The 22883-nt window shown below is 45.6% G+C and overlaps 1 protein-coding gene across 1 annotated transcript; it reads right to left on the bottom strand.

Annotated features, from left to right (window-relative positions):
- Nucleotides 1–4664, bottom strand: Repin1 (replication initiator 1). The gene is made up of 3 exons (XM_051202802.1): nt 4550–4664; nt 3661–3784; nt 1–2721 (listed from the first exon to the last, which is right to left on the bottom strand). The coding sequence occupies exons 1-3, from the start codon at nt 4586–4588 to the stop codon at nt 1064–1066; spliced, it is 1821 nt and encodes a 606-aa protein (XP_051058759.1). The 5' UTR covers nt 4589–4664; the 3' UTR covers nt 1–1063.
- Nucleotides 4665–22883: the final 18219 nt, after the last annotated feature.

The raw sequence follows: 22883 nt of genomic DNA on the forward strand, positions 1-22883 counted from the left end.
TTACTTCTAAAACCAAATCTTTATTCTCTAGTTTGAAAAGGAGGGTAAAGGGTTGTTTAGATCCAGAGAACAAAACAAGACCCAGTAGGCAGAAATCATAGGAAAGCAGAATCCAATCATTATAAGTAAGGATTTCTAACAATTAGACTCACCCTACAATAGAATCAGTGCCTCTGGAGGTAAGAGTGCCCCAGCACCCAGGTGAATGGGTAGAGGCTGGCATCCTCACCCTAGAAACTTAAAAAAAGGAAATCTACCCAGGATGTTCCCTGCAGTCAAACCCTCAGCATCTGTGAGCTAGTCTTTCCCAGAACTCCTGAAGCGCTGGAGAGTTAGGGGTTTAAACAAAACCACCAAGGTAGCCCTATACTCTGGTGGTGGTGGGGAGCACAAATAAAGCCAGGCAGGTGAAGGAGTAAATAAATGTTTACCCTGGAGGGACAACCGGCAATCATAGATGGGCCTCTACACATCTGGGTACCTATACAGGAGGCACTGTAGAAGGGCACTGGTTAAAAAAGAAGATACAGCTCAGCTTCACCTGTCCTGCTGCCTAACAAAGTCAGCAGGTTCACCAAGGTGTATCCAGCTGGCCCACTTTCCCTGTCCCAGGATTCATTTACTAATGACTATACCACACCTACTTCCAAAAAAATGACCTGAAGTAACTCATAATGAAGACTGGGACATTAAGGCGTTTACACCAGAGGATGGAGTGGCTCCCTTCCCACTGGTGGCTCCTCTAGCCGAGGACTCAAAGGGTACATGGAGCTGCTATTGCTACTCTTCCAGGGTCCAGGGCAGTCTGAATTGACCCTTAGAAAACCCAGCTAGGCACCGGCTAGCTCAAAAGCCAGGTCCCTGCATTCTATAATCGGTTCCCTGACCCCTCTGGGGAAACTCTATTCCTAAACAGAGCCCAGATCACTGACTCCACCTCCCCTGTCCCTCTGGGATCCCACGTGTCCCTCCAGCAGCGTCAGTATAGGCACCCCCACACGGGCCCTCTGCCACACTGTTGCCAAGGACAACCAGGCCTATTCTCCTTGACCTACCACCCCTCTTAGGCATCGTGCTTCTTCTGGTGCATCAAGAGTCGATCCTCGTCGTCAAAGGTCTGACCACAGATGGCACAGCAGAAGGCACCATCCCGGATGTGGCTCTTCCGATGTGTGATAAGGTTGGACTTCTGGCTGAAGCTGCGGTCACAGTCGGGACAAGCGTAGGGCCGCTCACCCGTGTGAATGCGCCGGTGTGACACCAGGTTGGACTTCTGACTGAAGGCTTTGCCACAATCTGGACACACGTAGGGCTTCTCGCCAGTGTGGATGCGCCGGTGCGCAGCCAAGTAGGGCTTGTGACGGAAAGCCTTGCCACAGTCGGGGCACACGAAGGGCCTCTCTGGCGCATGGTCACGCCGGTGGGCTGCCAGGTGGCTGCCCTGTGAGAAGCGGCGCCCACACTCCTCGCAGGCAAAAGGCCGCTCGCCCGAGTGAACGCGCGAGTGAGCCACCAGGTGCGTCTTCTTGCCGAAGTTCTTACCGCACTCGGGGCAGACGAAGGGCCGCTCGCCTGTATGCTGTCGCTGGTGTAATCTCAGGAAGCGCTCCAGCCGGAAGCTGCGGCCACAGTCGGCACAGCGGTGCAAGGGCACAGATGCCTCGGCCGGGGTCCGCAAGGACCCCAGAGAATCCCCTAGTGTAGGCTGTGTCATGGGCTCCGTGGCAACCTGGGGGCTCCCGGTGAGAGAGGCTGCCTGCGCTGAGACCTCCGAGCGCTTGTGGATTTTGCTGTGTGACAACAGGTTGGGTTTGTGGCGGAAGCGGCGACCACACTCGGTGCACGGGTAGGGCTTCTCGCCGGTGTGAATGCGCCGGTGTGAAGTAAGGTAGGGTTTGTTGGTAAACCGCTTCCCACATTCTGGGCACTGGTGTGGTCGCTCACCAGTGTGCACACGGCGGTGAGCAATCAGGTTGGGCTTGTGTCGGAAGCGCTTGCCACAGCAGGCACACTGGAAGGGGCGGTCAACAGCATCTCCACCTGGCCGGGGGGCAGTCACTGCCGGACGGCCCCGGGGCCGAGGACCCAGGGCCTTGGCAGCTGCCTCCTCAAGGGCCTCCGTAACGTGCACACGCTTGTGAACAACCAGCTGGTCCCACTGGGCAAAGCTCCTGCCACAATTGCCACATATGAAGGGCCTGGCCTCAGGAGCAGGGGCATGGCACCTCCGCAAGTGAGCTTGAAGCTGCTTTTGTCGCCAGAAGCGTCTGTCACATTCGGGACAAATGATGGGCCGCTTTGCAGCTGAGTGAGCCCGCAGGTGCAGCACTAGAGCTACCCAGCCTTGGAAGTTATGCCCACAGAGTTGGCAGGTGAAACCCACATCAGGGATGGCAGAGGCATGAACCTGAAGGTGCAGCGCTAAGAAGGGGGCGTGGCGAAAGCGCTGGTTGCATTCCTGGCAGGGCAGCGGCAGCCGGGCCTGGCATCGTCGAGTGTGAAGCCACAGGGTCACCCAGCCCGGGAATCGCCTCCGACAGTGGGCACAACGATGGACCTGGCCTGGGGCTTGGCCTCTTGACTGAGCTACTGACTTGCCCTGGTGCTTCAGCCCTCTGTTGGACTGGGAGGACTCCTGGGAAGGCCCAGAAAGGAGCCTGGGCTGGGCTGGGCCCATAGCCATGGTGCCCCTGCAGCGCCGTTCCAGCATCAGTTCTTCCTCTGCTGAGGGTGGAAAAGCACAGTCACTGCAGGAACTAACCCCAGTTGCTCCCTTTCCATCCCAAGGAAGAAAAAGCTTCCGTCTAGGAACTGCTAGCACCATTCTATTCTATTATGTCTTCAGTTTCTAAATAACATTTCTAGGATCTTTATATCTTTATTGCCCTGGAACTTTCAGAAGGGAGACATGCTGACACTCACTGGGGTTCCCACATGGTATCTACCCTAGTGTCAAGAGGACTTACAGAACGTATTCTTGCCTACTGTGCCTGCTCTACTGCAAAACTTCCCTGTTGCCTTAGCTCCCTACTTGACACATGAAGCGTGGCGGTACATGCCTGAGAGGACACTGTAAACCACTAGCAGACCAGAGCTGGGGGACAGGTCTCATGAACTCCCAGGCCAGTGTGTGTTCCTCTTAGAACCAAGGTGTGAAAGACCTCAAAACCAAAAGGTTAAACCCTTGAGGGCGGTACTTTCAGCCCCACCCCATGTCTGGAGGGCAAATGGGAACAGCCTTTCTTCAGAACAGGATGGGAGCAAGGGGCCTCTCCTAGCACAGACTAATGCCAGACTGCCCACATTCTACCTACCAGCCCTTGTCACTCACACCCAAGCAATGACAGCTGGGACACTGAGAGAAGGAACACCCACAGTCTGCAGCAGGGGCAGGAAGGGGGATCCCTGGCTCAGTTCTGGGGTAGCACTGAGACTCCCCAGGGACCTTTCATGTCTGCCCAGGCACAACCTCCTGAATTCCTTTACAACCTGCTCTCTTCTGGTGAACTGCAGACAAGACTCTCCCCTGCCCCCACTGGCTGAACCCAGGGATGACTTCATGTTAAGAGAACTGACTCCTTCCCCAGTAAGTTCCTTTCTTGCCCTAAGGGAGACCTGAGCATGGGTTGGTTTGAGGACACAGGAAAGGCCAAACTCTACCCCGGAGACTGCAGAGCTGGGGATGAGGCTTTTTCCAGCTGCTTCTGGGAATGTTCCTGGGAATACTTCTGCTGCAACGCCTGCTTCGGCCCACACTCTGGTAGCCCCCGGATGTCAGAGAAAACTGTAGCAATAAAGACATCCCTATCCCCGTGGCAGAGCTCAGACCTCTAACTGCAGAGAGGTCAGCCTTACCTGGGGAAGGGACAGAAAACCTATGTGAGGCTCTGCAGCTCTGCCAGGGCAGCTTTGTGTCATCACAGTCCCTCCCCCATCCAAAGCCACAGACTTCAGCCTTAAGCTCCACACCTCTGCCTGGCAAAATGACCTAACGGACACAGGACTAAAGCATGAGTATGGCCCTTCACCAGGAAGAACAGTGCTGCCTTTGGGGGCGGCCTCCTAGCCACAGAAGAATTCTTGATTTGTGGCAAAGATCGTTCTCGATGGTCAAAGGCCGGCCCAGGCAGTAACTCTGGAATCCCTGCTGGCTCCCCTTCCCCCACTCTCCTCGAAACACAAATTCCAGGCCTGTTTCCCGAGGGTCTGCGCAGGGCGCGCCAGTGTGCCCAGGACTCGGCCGGGATCCCCTTCCATCTAGGTCACCCCCGGGTGGCAGCAGGCCCACCCCCCCCTTTGTATTGGTGCGTGTCCTCTGTCCACATTCGCTGGCACACTAGACGGGCTCCTACGAGGGAGCGGGCCATTTCGGGTCCCACGCACAGCGCAGCCCGCGGAGCCTGTGCGCAGGTGCGCTCGCCCTCCGCCGCCCCCGCAACCCCGCGCGCGCGCGGGCCCCACAGTCGCCCACACTCGCGGTCACGCGCCCCGCAGGTGGAGCTGCCCCCGCGCGCCCTCGGTGGCCCCTGTGCCCCTACTCGGGCCATACCTCTCCCGCGTGCCCTGCGGGGACGCGGCACCGATCCATGGAGCCCCAGGCCGGCCTCTACCGCCCGCTCCCTGCCCGCCGCGGCGACAGCGGCAGGTTCGAGTTCACAACTGCCAGGCCCGTCCCCAACCTCCCCCCTCCGGGTTCCCAGCGCCACGTGACTACAGGAGCTGCGGAGGGTCAGTCTCGGCTAGGCGGCCGCGGCCCGGGGGCGGGGCGGGCCAGGTCACCCGAGCTTCTCTCCGCCTGGGCAAACGGCCCGGGAGGGCCCCCGCTCCGTAACCATGACAGCCACCGGCCGAAGCTCCAGTTTCTCAACCCTCTGTCCCTACAAAGAACGCTCGCCCCTGGGCCACCTCGTGGCCAGGCTGTGGTCACTGCGCCTGGCCCACCTGCACTGGCTTTTTAAAGACTCAGAACCTGAGAGGACTGGACGCCGACGGTTCCACTGTCGTCGAGCCAGGAACTTTGCCCAGGCCGCTCTAGCTTGGGACTGCAGTGGGACAGTCGCTCACCAGAGCTGCAGAGCCCATGGCAACGAAGCGCACCCCGCACGCGCCCGGACGGAGAATGAATGTGAACTCTGCCAGGGCTTCTGTTCCCACAACTAAGATCCGGAGTTGCCTGCCCTCCAGAGCTGCAGGCCTGGCCCAGGTGGCTGTTGGCACAAGTGGGTCATTTACACTTGGAAACGCACTGCAGCCAGTGTGGCGTCTGCGGGGGCAGGTGCAAGCCTGTGGTGATGACTCACCCACTAGCAAGTGGCCTTGGCGTTCCAAAGGAACCCTATCTTGGAGCTTCCAGACCAGTGCAATTTCGTGTCCTTTCATGCTTTCAACAGAGACAAGTTTTGAATTGTACATTATTTTAAAAACACTTTTAAAATCTCTCCCACACGTAGAAAATAAAGGGCCATCTAGCTCTCTCATATATTAGCCCCCTAGAGTCAATTACATTCGGTATTTTGACATACTCTGATATTCTGAGTAACATTTTATGTTGAGGTTGTTGCCTGAGGTAATCCCTCTGTATATGCAACTGTATATGTAAATGTATATGTATATTAAAATATTACGTTTTCTCCCATTTCATTGTTATTTAATATATTCTTTCATATACTTTAATGGCTGCATGAATATGCAAATAGATTACAAATCATTGCTATCTCCGTATATATTAATGTTTCATTGTACATGCTCAGTATCAAACTTGGAGATGGAAACAGATGGTCAAAGACAAGATTATATATATGTGTGTATATACACATATATATTTTTAATGAATTTTCAAAACTTATTACTTTTTCCTGAGAAATAACCATTTTTCCATTCCCTTAACAACATGAGCTACTTTCCCAAACTTAATTAAAATGACTTCGTTTTGTTTCTTGGATTGTTGGTTTGCTGAATTGTTTCTTCCAGGTGATTTTTTTTTTTAAATCAGTTTATGCTATGAGAATTTGTCCTTTGTTTCAAGGTTGGGAAGTGGTTTTGTTGTTTGGGGTTTATGCTTAAAGGTGTTAATCTGTCATGTATGTGGAAGATGTTTTCCCTTAAACTGTTCCTTCGGCTGGGATGTGGGAACCAGGACTCACTATATAGCCCACACTGGTCTCAAACCCTAACCTGGAATTACAGGCATGCCCACCACACTCAGCAACTTTCACTTTTGAAGTGAAAAATTTTGGTTGTATATGCTAAAACCTGCCCATCTTTTTCTTTCTGATGTTTTCCTTTAGATTTGTGTTTAGAACTTTACCTCCTCCATCCCCAGTTACATTTATAGTTTCATTGCAGAAAGTGAGTTTTAACATTTCTGTTTCAGTGTTCCCTACAGCAATTCTGTCTTGTGTTAATTTGAATTTCAAAACTCATCTAGAATCACTCCTCTGTTTTTCCACATGAACTTTAGAACTTTTCAATATTTGAAACCCTGTTTGTGTTGGGAGAGAACAGAGATGTGTGCACTCTGTCAAATAGATGCACTTTGCATCTCACCCTGGAGTTGCTGCTATGTGGGCTTTCATGGATTGTAGAACTTCCCTTTCCACAAACATGGATAGAGCATCTGTGGAGCAGATGTCCAGCACAGTAGTTGCAGAAGCTGATGCAGTAAGACCCTCCAGTTCCATCTGCATGTTTTCTAGGAATGTTTAAACCCTTGGGGGACTTAATTTGTATCCGATGTGGTGATTAACCCCTCTCACTGCTGGCCAGTGCAAGCCTTTAATCCCAGCACTCTGGAGACAGAGAAAGTCATATCTCTGTGAATTCCAGGCCAGCCTGATCTACCTAGTGAGTTCCAAGACAACCAGGGCTACACAGAGAAGCTTTGTCTCCAAAACCAAAGCAAAACAGAAACCCTCTTACATACATCTCATTTTGTCCCCTCAACAGCCCTTTGAAGCAGACTCCCTGGTTCTCATGTTACAAATGACACAGCTGGGCCTTGCAGATGTTAGAGGGCTAACTGGGCGGCCAGAGTACTGCAGAGTGGGCAATGGAAACAGGAGCAGCACTACCCAGCCTAACCCTTAACCACTGCAGTTTTAGGGATTTGGAGGAGGGAGCACCATATGCTGGGCCCAACAGAATAAATGTGAAATGTAAAATGCTTGTGGCTAATGAGTGTGCAGATCTGATGCCTCAGGATCAGTAGAGTTGATTATTGCATTTTTGCAATAGCCTCTCAAGCATAATTCATACATTCAAAGAGACCCCTTTGTCACATCTGTGATCAGCCCTCTCCTTTCTTAAACAAGGCCCTAAACGAGTTCTCAACCTGTAGATCTCAGCCCCTTTGAGGGTCACATATTAGATATCCTACATATCATATATTTATATTATGATTCATAACAGTAGCAAAATTATAGTTATAAAATAGCAATGAAATTTTATGGTTGAGGGGTCATAACAGCATGAACTGTACTGAAGGACTGCAGCATTAGGATGAACAACATCCCTAAACCATTCCTTTTCTTCCCACCCCTGAAGGAAGTACCTTGTCTCCCCCACCAACCCCATTCAGTAGATATTACCTGTACTTTTTTCTCAATAAAAAAAAACAGAGTACCAGCCTTGACTCTGCAGGGGAAAGTAAATGCCAGGGGTTTGGACAAGGATTCCTGAACCTTTGTACTGGTCAGACATAAAAGGCCTTAGATTTGTGGGCTTCAGTCTGTACAGTGTCAGAGGCATGAAGACACAATCCAGCAACCAGCCAAATGGCCAAGTGATCTAGCCTAATGTAGAATATCCCAGCTTTTGACATGTTTACTGGAGTGGTATAGGGTCAGACCTGGCTAAGGGCCCACTGGAGTGCTCTGGGAGATTTATTTTCTCTTCTTGAAGAGCCTGGTCTTTGTTTTGAGTTACATAGCTAAATGGGTAAGCAGCTGGAGGATGAAAAACTATGTCTCTAGAGACCCTGTCTGTCTGAAGATACCTACATACTTTTTAGCAGCAGCCCCAAGACTGCTGGGCAATAGTAGTCCAAATATTCCACAATTACTTAATCAGTGTGGAACATCTTTCATTGTGCAGGCACTGAGTCCCTTCTTGACCCAGACAAAAGTGGTCCATGCTTGTTTGCTAGAATGAGAAAGGATGACAAGAGATTTTTAACTTTAGTGTGTCATTGGAAATACCTCTTGGGTTAGTTAACACAAAAATTTAAAGCCCTTGTTTGTGTGAAAAGTTGGAGATGGAGGATTGGGAGGGGAGAAGGAAAAATTCATTCTAGTAGATTTCCTATAACTATTCCACAGTAACTGCTGCCTCTAACAGTATGCTGGAAGCAGATTACAATAGCGTCAGAGCTGTTCCAGGAGAGAATGCAGAAGCCACATCCCACACAGACCTGGATAAAGGACAAGCCACTGGGTATAACATCCTACACACCCTGGTTCCTTGGCTCTCCCAGCTGGTGAAAAAGAGAAAGCAGTGGGAGAGACCTACTGAATAGGTCACTTTCAGATATGAAGGAATCCCAGGCTGAGGACAATTAAGGAGTAGATGCAGAGAGGCCCTCTATTCTGCTTGGCCTGGAAGCAGGAGAACCACTTACAAGACAGAAGATGTCCACCACCAGGGAGAGCAAAGGCACTGAGGACAGCTTGAGACCCTGGGAGACCTGGACATAGTACCAAAATTAAACCATCAGCAGGCTTTACTAGTGGTGATGGCCTGCTGCCACTCTTCACATGAATAGTGCCTTGTCACTCACTATTCATGCTGGGGCCCAGGAAGCCCCAGGTCTCCAACATTGGAAAACTAGTGATAAAAAAATTAAAATTAAAATTCACTGTTGTTTATTGCAGATACTGAATGGGCTGGAATTCAAAGCCACCTTGTTGAGAACTGCTCATCCCTGGGTGTCTCCCACCTGTGATATAGGAGGAAAAATACCACTTCCCTCTGGTTAATCCAGTTTAGGTTACAGGCATCTGACCCAACTAAGAATCTGTTGAGGTTGAGGAAAGGAACTGAGGCTGGTCTTGAGTGAGTGAAGACGGATTACCCCCTATAAATGAGGCACTGACTGACAGGTCCTATTCCTACATAGAGAGCTGTGGTGGAAGGGATATGGGGAAGCCTTGTGATAGCAGGCTTTAAGAGTGACTGGGCTGTTAAGAAAGAGGCTAAGGCTTTTCTTACAGGGCAGTGTTGGTTCTCATAAAAGCAGGTTGTTATAGAGTAAGGCTGCCTCTCATTTTCTCTTCCATGCATGCCTGCACTTCCTCTTGAAGCCCACCACAATATGAAATACTATAAGGCCCTCACCAGAAGTGATGTGTTGAACTTCCTAGCCTCCAGGACGGTGAGCCCAGATCAACCTCTTCCTTTATAAGTTTCTCAATCTCAGGTATGTCATTACAATAAAAACCAGACCGAGAGACTAGGAATGGTGGCATTCAAAAGTCTGTGGCAGGAGGATCTTAGTGTTGGGTTGCAAAACAAAAAACAAGACCCTGTCAAAAAACAAACAAACAAAAAAAAAACCAAGTCTGAGGATCTAGCTCAGTGGCAGAGTACACACAAGCCCTACGTTCCATCCCCAGCACTAAAAACAAATAAAGGACAAAAATCATTCAAAGTCAGCTCCTATCTATCCTAGGATGAGCATCTTAGGTGAAAAGGATCTTGATGGCGTCTGTGGAAAAAAGTCAGAATGCTTCGCTATGGTGTTCTAAAAATAGCTGTAACTGCATGAAGACATGAATACTGCATAGGAAGGGCAAGGCTCTGAGAGGCCCTCCAGTCGTCAGTGAAGACTGGATGACAGCTCCGCTACAGGCAGTGCTTTTCTATTGCATACCCAGCGCTTTTCTATTGCATAGTCTATTTTGCTAAAAGAAGCAATACAGATGGTAGAAAGGAAACCAGCAGGTACCTCAAGTTTCCTGCAGCGCAAAAGAGTCTGTGTGGGTGCCTCACAGCCATGAGGTTCTGCTGCCCACATGAAGCAGCTAGCCCACTCTCCAGATTCTGCCTTCTTCCTACTCTTAATCAGTTTGTCACTTTTAAAAGTGAATTAGGCCAGATAGTACCCCTGCCTGAGGGCAGCAAATGTATGTGTGTGCGCATATGCACGCACGCACAACTGACTATATGCCTGCATGCTTGCATGTTTCTGATGGCAGATGAGGTTCCACATCACCTAGACTGGCCACAAATTCATTATGGAATCAAGGATGGCCTTGAACTTCTGATCTTTCTGCTCTACCTCCTAATGATAGGATTACAGGTATATGTCACCACACCGAGTTATAGGATGTTGGGGATTGAATGCAGGACTTTGTGAATACTCAGCAAAAACTCTACCAACTGAGCTCCATCCTCATGCCTCCATTGCAATTTTTAATAGCATCTAAATTGAAAGGATAAAACATATACAGAGTAGCTTTCCCATGACCATTAGAAGTTAGAAGTTTAAAAACACCCAGCATGTATTTGAACACCACCCTAGCCACGTGTAAAGCTCAGAGAAAAGAGAAATCATGAAATGGTCTGGTCATGATGACCATAACCGGTTTCTGGGAATTATTATTATTCATAACCACCCAGTTTCTGAGAAATGTTGTTATCCACAACAACAGTCTGGGAATTATTATGGGTCATCCTGTCCACAAAGAAGATTAATAACTAAAAACTACAGGACTCATGGCAAGAAGGGAAAACCAGAAAGAACAAGTGCTTCTGCCAATAGATATAGATAACTCCCTGACTGGAGAGGACATTCTCCCTGTCCCCATTATCTTAAGGACAAGGCCACTGAGCCCGCTTGTCCTAGAGAAAGAAACCCCCTAACCTTGCAGGTGCGCAAAACAATCCCGTCTTGTAAAAACTGTGTACTCTATGAAATCTTTGTAACCTTGGAAACCTTATTAACCATCCAAGTTTTAAACTGTCCCATGACCTTGCTTACCTTGCTTTTAGGCCTAGTGAAAATAACAGGCTAGCTTTGAAACTGGCCATGTTATCTTTGATGTAAATCCTATAAAAGTTATCTCAATTCTGCCCTCGAGGTTCTCAGTCCTCTACCCCTGCGTGGCGTATGACTGTAGACTCCAGTGCACTTGGAATAAAAATTCCTCATGCTATTTGCATCAAGACTGCTTCTCGTGAGTGATTTGGGGTGTCATCTTTCCTGAGTGGGAGTGTGAAGGTCCATGCTCTGCAGGTCTTTCAAAATCAACGTCTCTCTCTCTCTCACACACACACACACACACAGTACAGTTCACTTCTGTACCTTTTATTGATCTCAGATGTTGCCAGGAAAGCCTTACAGTCATCATGTGCTTCAGTAGAGAAACTGCTTCGCTTGGTTTAAAAGTCCTTTGTTAGCCTTTCAAGATCAGACCCTGTCTACTTTTGCAATATCACACTTCTATTAATACCTAGCTGGGATCCAGTAATACCTTCTTCAATTTAATTAAAAATAATAATAATAAAAAAGATTTAAGCTGAGTGCTTTAATCCCAGCACTCAGGAGGCAGACGCAGATGGCTCTCTGTGAGCTCAAGGCCAGCCTGATCTACAAAGTGAGTCTCCAAAGCTACATGGAGAAATCCTACCTCAGAAGAAAAAAAATTAGAAGCTAGTGTGTATCTACCCACCCTTGCTTTAATGTCCACTAAAAGCCATGACTGGCTTAGAAATGCATGGAAACTCTATCCCATCACTTCAAAGGCTTTGTGATGTGGCAGAATAGATGCATCATGGGGTGTTTTGTTTTCTGTGGTGGCAGGTGCTGTTGCTTGCAGGTGCCATCTGTACTTGCTTACCAGATAACTAAAACCTTTAGCTATGGCCCCTGCCTGCCCAAACTCCATCTCAAGTAGAACTACTAAGCTGACTTGAAAGAAATGTTAGCATCACTGTGCTGAATGAAAGTCCCCCATAGGTTCAAGCATTTGAGTCTCTATTGGTGGCACTGTTTTGGGAGGCTATGGGGAGGTATAGCCTTGCTGAAGGAAGTATGCCTCTAGGAGCAAGATTTGAGAGTTCGTAGCCTTGACTCACTTCCAATTCACTCTCTCTACTTTGCGTTTCAGGTTGAAGACATGAGCTCTCAGTTTCCTGATAGGGCCACCTGATACCATGCCTCCCCACAGGATCCACTGCTGTGGCATCCTGTATACTGTGAATATGCGTTATTCTCATTGGTTGATAAACAAAAGTTGCTTTGGCCTATGATAAGGAAGGATAGAGCCAGATGGGAAATCCAAGCAGATATACAGGAGGAGAAGGGCAGAGTCAGAGAAATGCCATTCAACCATCCAAGGAACAATATGCCAGCAGGCCAGTAAAAGCAATGAGCCATGTGGCAATACATAGATAATTAGAAATGGGTTGGATTAAAAGTGAGAGCTAGCTAATATTAAGCCTGAGCCATCAGCCAAACATTTATAATTAATATTATGTCTCTGAGTGATTATTTAAAAATGGCTACAAGGCTGGGTAGGACAAAAAAGCCACCAGTTACACCCACCATCATGGACTCTCCTCTGGAAGTTACCCTAATAAACTCATCCTTTTATACGTCATAGTATGTTACTATAGCAACAGAAAGGAAACTAAAACAGTCAGCTACACACCTCAGTCTGTACCTCTGGTATGTTTCCAAGACCAAACCTGTGTACATCTTCAGTTAGCCAAGAAGCCCCAGCTATTGCTTAAGCAGTTTGCTTTGGCTTTCTTAGGATACCAGAAGACACATCTAAGCACCAGTTAAGAAAGCGATTTTTTTTCTTTTGATGTTATTTGAAATTACAACATATTGCAACAATATGATATATTTAACAACTACATAATATTCTATTATCATGTCAACCATACTAGAATTAATTTTAATATATCACATTTATAGTTTATGAATGGTACATTGTATCATAATATGCAGTGTATTTAAAACATAACATTTTAAAGGCCTTTCTTGAAAAAAAGGCCAACCTAGCTAGCCTACTTGATGAGCTCTAGGCCAGTGAGAAAACCTGTCTCAAAAACAAGGTGGGTGGCTTCTGAGAAACAACACCTAAGGTTTTCCTCTGACCTCCACACACAAGCACAAAGCTACATGTGTAACCCTAACCTACATGCACACAAACACATGGATAAAAATAAATTACTAAAGCGTGTGCTGATAAATTATTTATGATTTATTAAAGGATTCAGAAAGCAAAGTCAGCCACAGTCATAGAAGGCAGGAACACACCTTTAATCCTAGGACTCAAGAATAAGAGGTAAATGGATCTCTCTGAGTTCAAGGCCACCCAGGGATACATGAGATTGAATCAGTCTAAGAGTAACAGATCACACGCCTTTGATTCCGCACTAGAGGGGCATAAAAAATAGAAGCAGGGTCTTCAGTAGAAGGCATTCATTCGCCTGCCACCTTGAGGATGAGAAGACAGTCAGTCTCAGGATTTTCCAGCCACTCTGAGGAGGGGCAGCAGGGTCAGCCCATTCACCTGAGGTAGAGGTAAGAGCTGGTGGCCAGCTGCTTTGCTTTTCTGAACTTCAACTTGAAGCTTGAACCCCAATATCAGTCTCTGGTCTTTTATTTTTTGTGTTACAAAAGCTCCTCTCCCAGATGTCCTGCCCCAAGCTGGATAGCAGCTCAAACAAGCATGTGTGTGGGATAGAAAACCAATTATCATAAATGGACATGAGTTTGGGTCAGAGGGGAGGTAGGAGACATTCTTAGGGTTAAGTCACAGCCAATAGGTGATGAAGTTTGGGTAAGTTTGGAAGAAAATTCTATACCCCTGTAATTTGAAAACCTTCAGAATGCCCCAACTTAAGAATAATGGGCATAGGTCCTGCTCATCAGCTCCATCTAGTGGTATGTCCTTGAGTGCATTTCATGGTCTCTGAACAGTATCTTCAATAACCAGATTTGTGTTTGCATTCTGACCACTTCAGTTTTACAGATTTCTCACTCATGAAGTGAGCATAAAATATCTACTTTATAACAATGCAAGTTCTTTTTCTTTGTTGTTAAACTACAAAGTTTTTTAATACTGATTATATATGTGTGTATGCACCACTTACATTAAAAGAGGTGCATGAGAATAGCATTTGGAATGAGCCTGTTGGCAGAGAAGAAGATGTTTAAAACCTCAGGAATAGGGACCACTGTGTGAGACAGAGCATGGGACAAGCCGATGCATGCAAACGCAGGAGCAGCCCAGCACTATGGAAGGGACATGTAAGGGTGCATTTCTCCACCTCCAGAGAACATTCTGGGATATTGTACTACTGAGGCATACCTGCATCACACCCAGGGTGAATGAAGTCATTCTTGGATTTTAAGACCTACCTGAGTTCACTTGGAAGGGGAACAGTAGACCTCTGGGTACTTTCCCACATTTACTGTCACAGCCCCACTATTAGTCATGAAATGGTGGCCCACGGCTAGCTTTGTATCTTGCCCTCTGACAGAGTTCCTTGATGGTAACAGGATTCCTACAAGGTTACCAAAGACCTTGCTTGCTTAGTCAGCCTAGAAAAGAAAAATGTTTGCAGAGATAACCCATCTCCCAAGATAATGTCTTGCTTGAGGCAGACAATCTCAGGAAAGACAGACTGAAGAATAGCGAATAACACATAGCCCCTATGGCTGCAATCACTTCCCAATTCTTAAGCCCTTCAGAGGGTCACAGTCAGCTTTCTCCTTGTCAGGCCCCTCGGTTTCCTGCAGGAGAGAGGCCGCTCCTCACTGTGTGCTCACAAAGACAGTCTCATTGGCTGAAGGTCAGACTCTACCTCTTTTTTGCCTTGTCTCTTTGCGCTGCCATGGAAATCCAACATTTGGTGCCAAAAGCTGGGAAGGGCATTCATGGGCCACTGGCAACCCAAGCCCTCCACATCGATCTCCCTTGCTCTCATGGATTGCCGATCCCAGGCACCACCAACCTCTCTCCAGGCAGCCATTTCTTTCTGTCTCCGCCTTTCTCTCCTTTTCTGTCTTGCTCTGACACACTCTGACCTCCAGGTGGAAGGCCAGTTCTCCATTTGATCAGAACAGGAATTTAACATAGCCAAAATGTTGGAACAAGGTAATTCATGGGCCCTAACTCAGAGGGGTTCTGGTTAGTCTCAGAGGCTCAAGGAGTCCCACTCCTAGAGAGGTGATTAAAGGTTCCAGGAGCTTTCCACAGGCCATGAGAATTGCTTGGATAAGAGTTCCAGGATCTCCTCCACTGGCCCCACAGTCTCTCGGTTCCTGGAAATATACAGGAATGGGGGTGTCTCTCCTACTTTTCAGACCTGTTTTTTCCATTTGAAACCCAAAGGACATCTCCAGGTTCCACTTTTACCTTGACTCTGCACCCACCATGGGACACATCCTTAGCCTGCCCATAGGCTAATCTAAAAGAGCTCCTTTTGGGAGACCTCAGATCAGCCACACTTGTTTAGGTCTTGACCCAAATGTGACCTCAATATGTATTGGATGATAGCCATTGCTAGCCTGAATTTAAAACTGTCAAATTTCAGTATTTAAATTGATTTAGATAACTTCATAAAATGGAATGGAGAGCCTTGGTCCAGCAGGTCCCACCACCCTTGAGCCCCCTAAATAGCTAGGGCTTCTTACTGGCTAGCTCTGTCTTAATTATTAACACATTTCTATTAATCTATGTATTTCTCTGTGGTCTTGCCTTCCAGAGAATGCATGGTGTGTCCTATCCTCCTGGTCTACATGGTAACTCCTCTCTGCCTATACTTCCCAGAATTCTCCTCTTCTCCTAGTCCTGCCTATCTTCCTGCCTTACTGGCCAACAGTATTTAATTCATTAACCAATAAGAGAAACATATACACAGAAGGACATGACCCATCACCAGCCTGCAAGGACATCCAGAAACAATATGCCTGCATCACCATTTCTGCTGGGTCTCCAAGCCTCCTCTTCTCAACTGAAATAGGATAATCTTCCTGTCCTTGAGAACCCTTTGCCTTATGTCTATTGTCTGCTTTTGTTCCTGCCCCACCAGGCCAGGATACTCTTGCTTGTATTTTTATTTCTGTTTGATGGTCTCTAGGTTACAGATATTGATATTATTGGCAACTTGACATCTTCATATGAGAACAAATATTTGTTAAGCTTTTCATGTTGTCTGCTTCATCTGCAGGAGGAATGTGAACAAACTGGTTGTGGACAGAAAAGACCCTCTGTCAAAAAAAAAAAACAAAACAAAACAAAACAAAAAAAAAAACACTTAATAACTCCAGCTGTGCCTGCTTAAAGCAATCACAGCTGGGATTTAAGAGGGGCAAAGTCATCAGACCTCCACCTGAGTGGCTGACCACTCCTCCCAGATGTCTGCAATTAGACCCTAATTATATGAGACTTCAAGGTTTTCTGGGTATACAGACTAAAAACTAAAAAAAAAAGATGGGGAGGTAGCCCACCTGTGCAGACAAGAAAATGCTGTTGTATATGCTAAGGCCCCAAATACTGCCTAACACCTCCCCTTAGAAAAATTTCTCACAACAAATGGCACATTTATTTGTTACTGTTATGTCTCATGGTATTTAAATTTTTTTAATTGGGAGGAAAATAATTTTCTGAATACTTCCTCCTCTTCTTGGTTTTGTTTTTAAAAAAATGTTCCCCAATCAAGGTGACAGATATCTTTGAAGCTTTCGCTAAAATGTAAACTTTATCACAGTATCTGTAAGACCATGAGGGGTGTGATTTAAAAAGCTGTAAAATTTCAAGCAGAAAAATATTAGTTTAAAACTGGTAACAAAAAAGGTTTAATGTCAGGGGCCATGGGAGAGAAACAGCAAGCAGGTTTGGAACTCTTGAATGCAAGTTGGCAGTCAACCTATACTGTGGGTTGTATGAAAATTCTGAGGGGCTTCCAGCCATGCACTGGGCAGGGTCACTGGTGTTTACAATAATAGGGATTGCCTTGCTGCTGGAACAGACTAATGATTCAACCACCACCCTTAGAAAGAGCTCAGACTTGCATATTGTTAGTAAAGTTAGGTTATAATGGTAGAAAATCTTGGGGAACAATTTAAAGTTTATAATGGTTGGGTGGTGGGATCATAGACAAGGAACAAGAACAAAGGCAGGCTGGTTATCATGAGCTGAGGTGCCTTTCTTGGTATAATGGGTTGGTAACCAAAGGCAATCATTAATTTTTTGCCATTGGCTTCCTGATATGATTTACTAAAAAAAAAAAAAAAAAAAAAAAAAAAAAAAAAAAAAGAAAACTGTTGATGAGTGGGTATGTACCCTGAGGATTTAAATTAGAAATGACTAGTTGTTTTTCATGTATAAAAGTTTAGATTTGTGATTCTTTTTAGATTACCTTTTTTTTTTTTTGTAGCTGCAAAATGCAATCTGCCCATAAAAGAGCTGGCTGAGAAAAACACCTTGCTTCTTATACTCTGTTAATCTATAACAAGTTGCTTAGATATGAATGCATATGGGTCCTTAAAAATAATTTGTTTTTTACCTATAAAACATAAAATGTTTAAACATATAATAGTGGGAAACATGCTGTCTTTTACTTATATTCATTGTAATCATTCACTTAAAAATAGAACGTCAGCACATTATAATTTTTTATGTTGCTTGAAAGATTTGCTGCTGTATATAAGCTGTAAAGAAAAAGATAGAGGTGGAAGGAAGACATCAGGAAAGAGACAGAAGAGATACATGTGGTCCACAGAGTGCCAGGACAGAGGGCTACACAGAAAACACTGGGAGAGGCTATATCTTATTACAAACTGTTGAAGATAATTAAGACATGAAAGTTAGTCATCACCTTATAAATAATCAAATACTTTAATGTGCTTAGAATTGTGTTTGTAGCCATGTTAAATACAAATACAATTCATTTACACAACAAGCTTAGAGGGAGAGACCAATTTATACCTCCAATTACATAGTCTTCTGTATAGGTTATCAAAGTTAAACCTAAAACAAGTAAGTCAAAACAAGTTTATAGTAAACTGAAAGTTCATTTAATGTAAAATAATATTAAAATCAGGTATATTTTTTAAAAGGTTATGAAAAACTGAATGATGAGTAAAATGGCTTAACTTTACAATGCTCTTGCATGGCAGGACAACCCCATGCTTGTGTAGTACCCTTCCCTATCACAGGAAATTGTATGCTAACCTCAATATGTAATAAGGATGCGTGGGGGAAATAAGGCCTTCCAAAAATCTGTTGCTTCTGTCTGTGACTATGTAGGCCAAACCAGGAAAACCTCCTTCTCTACAGGGAAGATGAATTCCTTGTCATGTCTCACATAACAGGGGATGGGTTCTCTTGCCTGTTGAGGATTTAAGAGTCTGTACCCACATCACAGATGTGTCAAACAACAGAGAGAAAAGTGCACTCAATGTCTCTTGAACTGACATATGAAGATGCTGTGGACAGGGAAACCCTGTCTCTAAGCTACTTGATTGGTGTAGGACCTACATGCTAGTTTAATTAATTAGTCATGACCTTTACCCTGGTTTTTAATTTTGCCTCTTAACAAAAGCTAATCCCAGGGTCCATGCCATAACTACCTGTATATCATGATTAAAAGAAGCTCCCAGATACTGTGTCATCAAAGTCACAGCTTTAGAAAGTTACTCAGACTATCTAAGTGGTGTCTTTTGGAAACTTTGCTAGACAGTGCTATACAAATTACTCAGTAGGATTCTATTTCTCTTTTAACTTGTCAATCAGATTCTGACTTTAACTGACTTTTTTTACTAAAGCTTCCGGGGCTTGTTCCTTATACAGGAGTCCAATGTAAAAAGCAGCTGATTACAGTTACCTTATCCCACAGAATTCTTGTACATGGTCCAGCCAGTTGTACAATTCCATCTAACCTTATGTCAACTTTATATTTAACCTTATATTAACTTATGTTAATCTTGATGTAAAAAAAAAAAAAAAAACTTTCCTCATTAACTCTGCGTTCCTTCCCCACAGTCATTATCTCCTGACTTATGTTCTGGATCTTTGTAGTCTGTTGACTTTTATTTCTCCCCTTGGATAGACCCTCCTCTGAGACCCATTTTGTAAGTGTGAAGCAGTTAAAGATCTATTAGTGCCCTCAAACCTGTGAAAGCCGTCCCAATGGCCCTCAGGAGATGGACTAATGGGCCACCCAGCTCATGCTTCTTGCCATTCTTTTCAGGACTCAGAGCGGACACAGCAGGACTGGAGCCTCCTTCACATCAGTTAGCCTTTGTGTCTCACCAGCTCTCAAAAACAAAACCTTACATTTCAGATCTGCTTAACATCCCTGAGCTCCAACTCAACCCTCTGACTGCTGTAGTACTCCACCACTAGATCTGACAGCGCTGCTGAGGATGGACTTGTGCCCTCCTCCACGAATGATGCTGCTTCTGCTCCTACACATTCTGACTGGTTTGAGATGGGGCTAAAGAGGTAAAACCCAGACAAAAATTCAACCGCAAGCCTCCTCCTATGTATGGGCACTGTGGCTCCTCCTGTGGATCTCTCCCTTCCTCCTTATTGCCCTTATACTTAGGGTTTTACCCTGCCTTTTAAATGTTTTACTTGCTGAACTTTACCCTCTACCTGAACAAACTGTTCCATGGATGCTCTCCCAATGGCTCTCACCCTACAACACCGTTTCCTGACACATCTGCAAAGAGGCTTTTAAATGCTGTAGAGAAACTCGGGAACTTTCATCCCATCCACCCTAGGCCAATGCTTGTATCAGTCCTCAATTTTCTCCTGCCCCTTCCCTCGGTGCCCTGCAGCTTCTTGCTGTTTCTGCTAGCTCACTGTGGTGCAGCGTTCCTGGCAGTGGGATTTGTCGTTGTTGCCCTGAATCAGCTTATACCCACTTCCTCTCACCAGTCACCCAGTCTCTCCTGTCCCCATTTCTCCCTCCCCATCCAACTTTCTTGGAAATCTCTCAATTTTACTCTATAAACAAATTATTTACATCACTCTATAATTATTTTTCAGAAGTTTTTCTAGGTATGCATAATGGCAATTGCATGACCCTTTCAAGTCAATCAAATTAAAACTCTCCTCCTACTAAGTGACCAGGACTCCTCTTCAATGGACCCTGAGCTATCCCCTCCTGAAGATGACCCTCCTTAGCAGGAAGCAGCTAAAAAAAGATCAACACCCCTACCCCACCCTCATTTTTTATACCCTTTATGAGTTTAGATTGATAGAGTGTCTTGGTGGTAAAACAGGATTCCTATAACATTAAAGATGATTTTGCTCAATCATCCCAGAAAAGATTGTTTACAGAGGTAAACTATCCCCCAAGATAATCTATCTTACTTGAATCATACACTTCAGGAAAGACAGACTGTAGAACTGCACATAGATCCCATGGCTGCAACAATTTCCCTATTCTTAAGTCTACACCCTGACCTATAAAGGGTTGCAGCCAGCTTTTCTCCTTCACATACCGCCTCAATTTCTTGCAAGAGAAAAGCTACACTTCACCTTGTGTGCTAATAAACACAGTCCCATCTGTTGGTCAGATTCCTGTCTCTCTTCTGCCTCCTGTCCCTTTAAGCTGCCTCAGAAATTTAACACACACCCTTATAAAGAGTTCATTATGACATAATACTAACCTCTGAGCATTCTGTGGGTTTAGAAAGCACTTGGTAAAGGAGTCCATGTGGCGCTGTGACATAAAGGCTCAGAAAGCATTTGAACAGGCTACAATCACTGTAGGATGGAGTAAATTTTGACTGTGTCCTGCTATCCATCCTAGTGTCCCTTTCACAGTGGGTTGCAACCTCTTTGGGGCTCCCATATCAGCTATCCTGCATCAGATATTTGCATTACAATTCATAACAATAGCAAAATTACAGTTATGAAGTAGCAACAAGATAATTTTGTGGTTGGGGTCACCACAACATGAGAAACTGTATTAATGTTTCCGCATTAGGAAGGTTGTGAACCACTATGTTAGAAGTCACTAGAAGTTCAGTAGGCTACAGCTTGGCTATATCAAAGACCTGAGCAAATGATTCCAATAGGATTAGGGTCTCAGTCATGAAAGGGGGCAGACACTCCATACACAGTACTAGAACAGCAATCGCTAGCTACATATAAAGCATTTCAGAGAACAGAAAACTCAAGGATCCACTGCCACCATCCTCAATTCATCTGCCAAAGAGCTCCAAGAAGACTCACCAGACCCAGAACAATCTGTCAAACCATGGTGGATTACAAGGGAGTCCTAGGTATGCAGAGATAGGATTTACCTAAGGACATTAAAAATCAGGAACCTTTTTCCACCCCTGATGCTTTATCCACAGGGGATGTCCAGTGTCCTTTTTTTCCCCCTTCACCTCAGCCTTCATCTTGTCCTAGCCACATTACATTCCTCTCTTATCTAGATAATTGCAGTTGATTCCTATAAAGAAACATTCCCCTCCACTCTATTCACTACACAAACATCCCAATGATAGTGTGTGTGTGTGTGTGTGTGTGTGTGTGTGTGTGTGTTGCCTGTGTTCACTTTTTAAAGCTTTTAGAATCCCTGTTAAATTTTAAAAGACAAATTATCCACAGGCTGAAAAAGTTAAAAAAAAAAAAAAAGTACAGTTTCCTTCCCTCACAAGAAGTTTCTTTTCTTTCAAGAAAGATCCCGTGTATCTACACATACAGTAGACATATATGATTCACTTTTAGTTTTAACTCACATGGTTGAGTTAAAGATTTCTGTATTATCTACCATCCAATAAGGCAGCCAGTGCCCACATATGAGTTGGCCAGCTTGATATGTGGCTAGTATGCCTGAGATGTTAATAGTTTACTTTTTAAAGATTATAATTGTGTATCTGGGTTTGTGAGTGCAAGTGCCCTTGTAGGTCAGAGGCCCTGGAACCTGGAGTCAATGTTACAGGTGTTTATGAGCTGCCTTCCACAGGTCACTTCCGCCCATGGCTCCACCCCCAATGGGCGTGGTCAGTGCCACAGAAGGACTATCTCACTACAGTCAGAGGCCCTGGAACCTGAAGTCAATGTTACAGGTGTTTATGAGCTGCCTAAAACAGGTGCTGAGAGCTAAACTCAGGCTCTGGAAGACCTGCCAGCACTCTTAACCACTGAGCCCTCTCTCCAGTACTAAAAATTTAATGCTTTAAATGAATACTTATTATATTGATATTTTTAAAATATCAATGAATTTACATGGAAAGGTCATTTTCAAACTGGTCATCTTTGCATCAAGGTCAAATCACTTCTTGCTGGAACAGAGACCACAGACACATAAGCACAAGGAGCACTGAGGGGATTTTGTGTGGCCATCACCTATGTCACAAAAGCCAGCCGCTCCATCATCCACTCCTACCCCCTGCTCCCAGGCTCCCTCTCTCCAAGAATTACTGTCCCTTCTTCTCGTGCCCCCCACATGCAGGATGCACCTTCTGTTTTTCTCAGTTCAAGTTCCATGCTGGAAGTCTTTTCTGGTTACCAGTTCCTAGGGCATCCCACAGCATGGGGCTTTGGGCTGGGAAACACTTGCCACATGTATGCCTATTGACCCTGGAACCCAAAGCTCTTTGGAAACGGTTGCCATCTGTGGTGGTTAGTTTTAGTTGTCAATGTGACACAATCTACAGTCACCCAGAAGAGTCTCAATGGGGGGGTTGTATATATCAGCTAAGCCTGTGGGCATGTCTGGGGGATTCTCTTGAGTATGAAAAGATACAGCCTGAAAGTGGGCATCAGCTGGGTTTGGGTCCTGAATTACATATGAATGAGTAGAGAAAGCTACTTAGCAGTAGGCATGCATACATTCCTTCCCTCTGTGTTCTCTACTGTGGGTGTGACTAGCTGCTTGAGTCCCTACCTGACTACCCACAA

Source organism: Phodopus roborovskii, unplaced genomic scaffold (assembly GCF_943737965.1).
Source record: "Phodopus roborovskii unplaced genomic scaffold, PHOROB, whole genome shotgun sequence".
NCBI classification, from domain to species: domain Eukaryota; kingdom Metazoa; phylum Chordata; class Mammalia; order Rodentia; family Cricetidae; genus Phodopus; species Phodopus roborovskii.

What these genes read in the sequence shown, in the direction of transcription:
- Repin1 (XM_051202802.1), bottom strand. Translation starts at nt 4,588, where the DNA reads ATGGATCGGTGCCGCGTCCCCGCAGGGCACGCGGGAGAG. An exon ending in CCGCAGGGCACGCGGGAGAG is followed by an intron (nt 3,785 to 4,549) that starts GTATGGCCCGAG and finishes TTATTGCTACAG; the next exon opens with TTTTCTCTGACATCCGGGGG. An exon ending in CCAGCTCTGCAGTCTCCGGG is followed by an intron (nt 2,722 to 3,660) that starts GTAGAGTTTGGC and finishes CACCCTCAGCAG; the next exon opens with AGGAAGAACTGATGCTGGAA.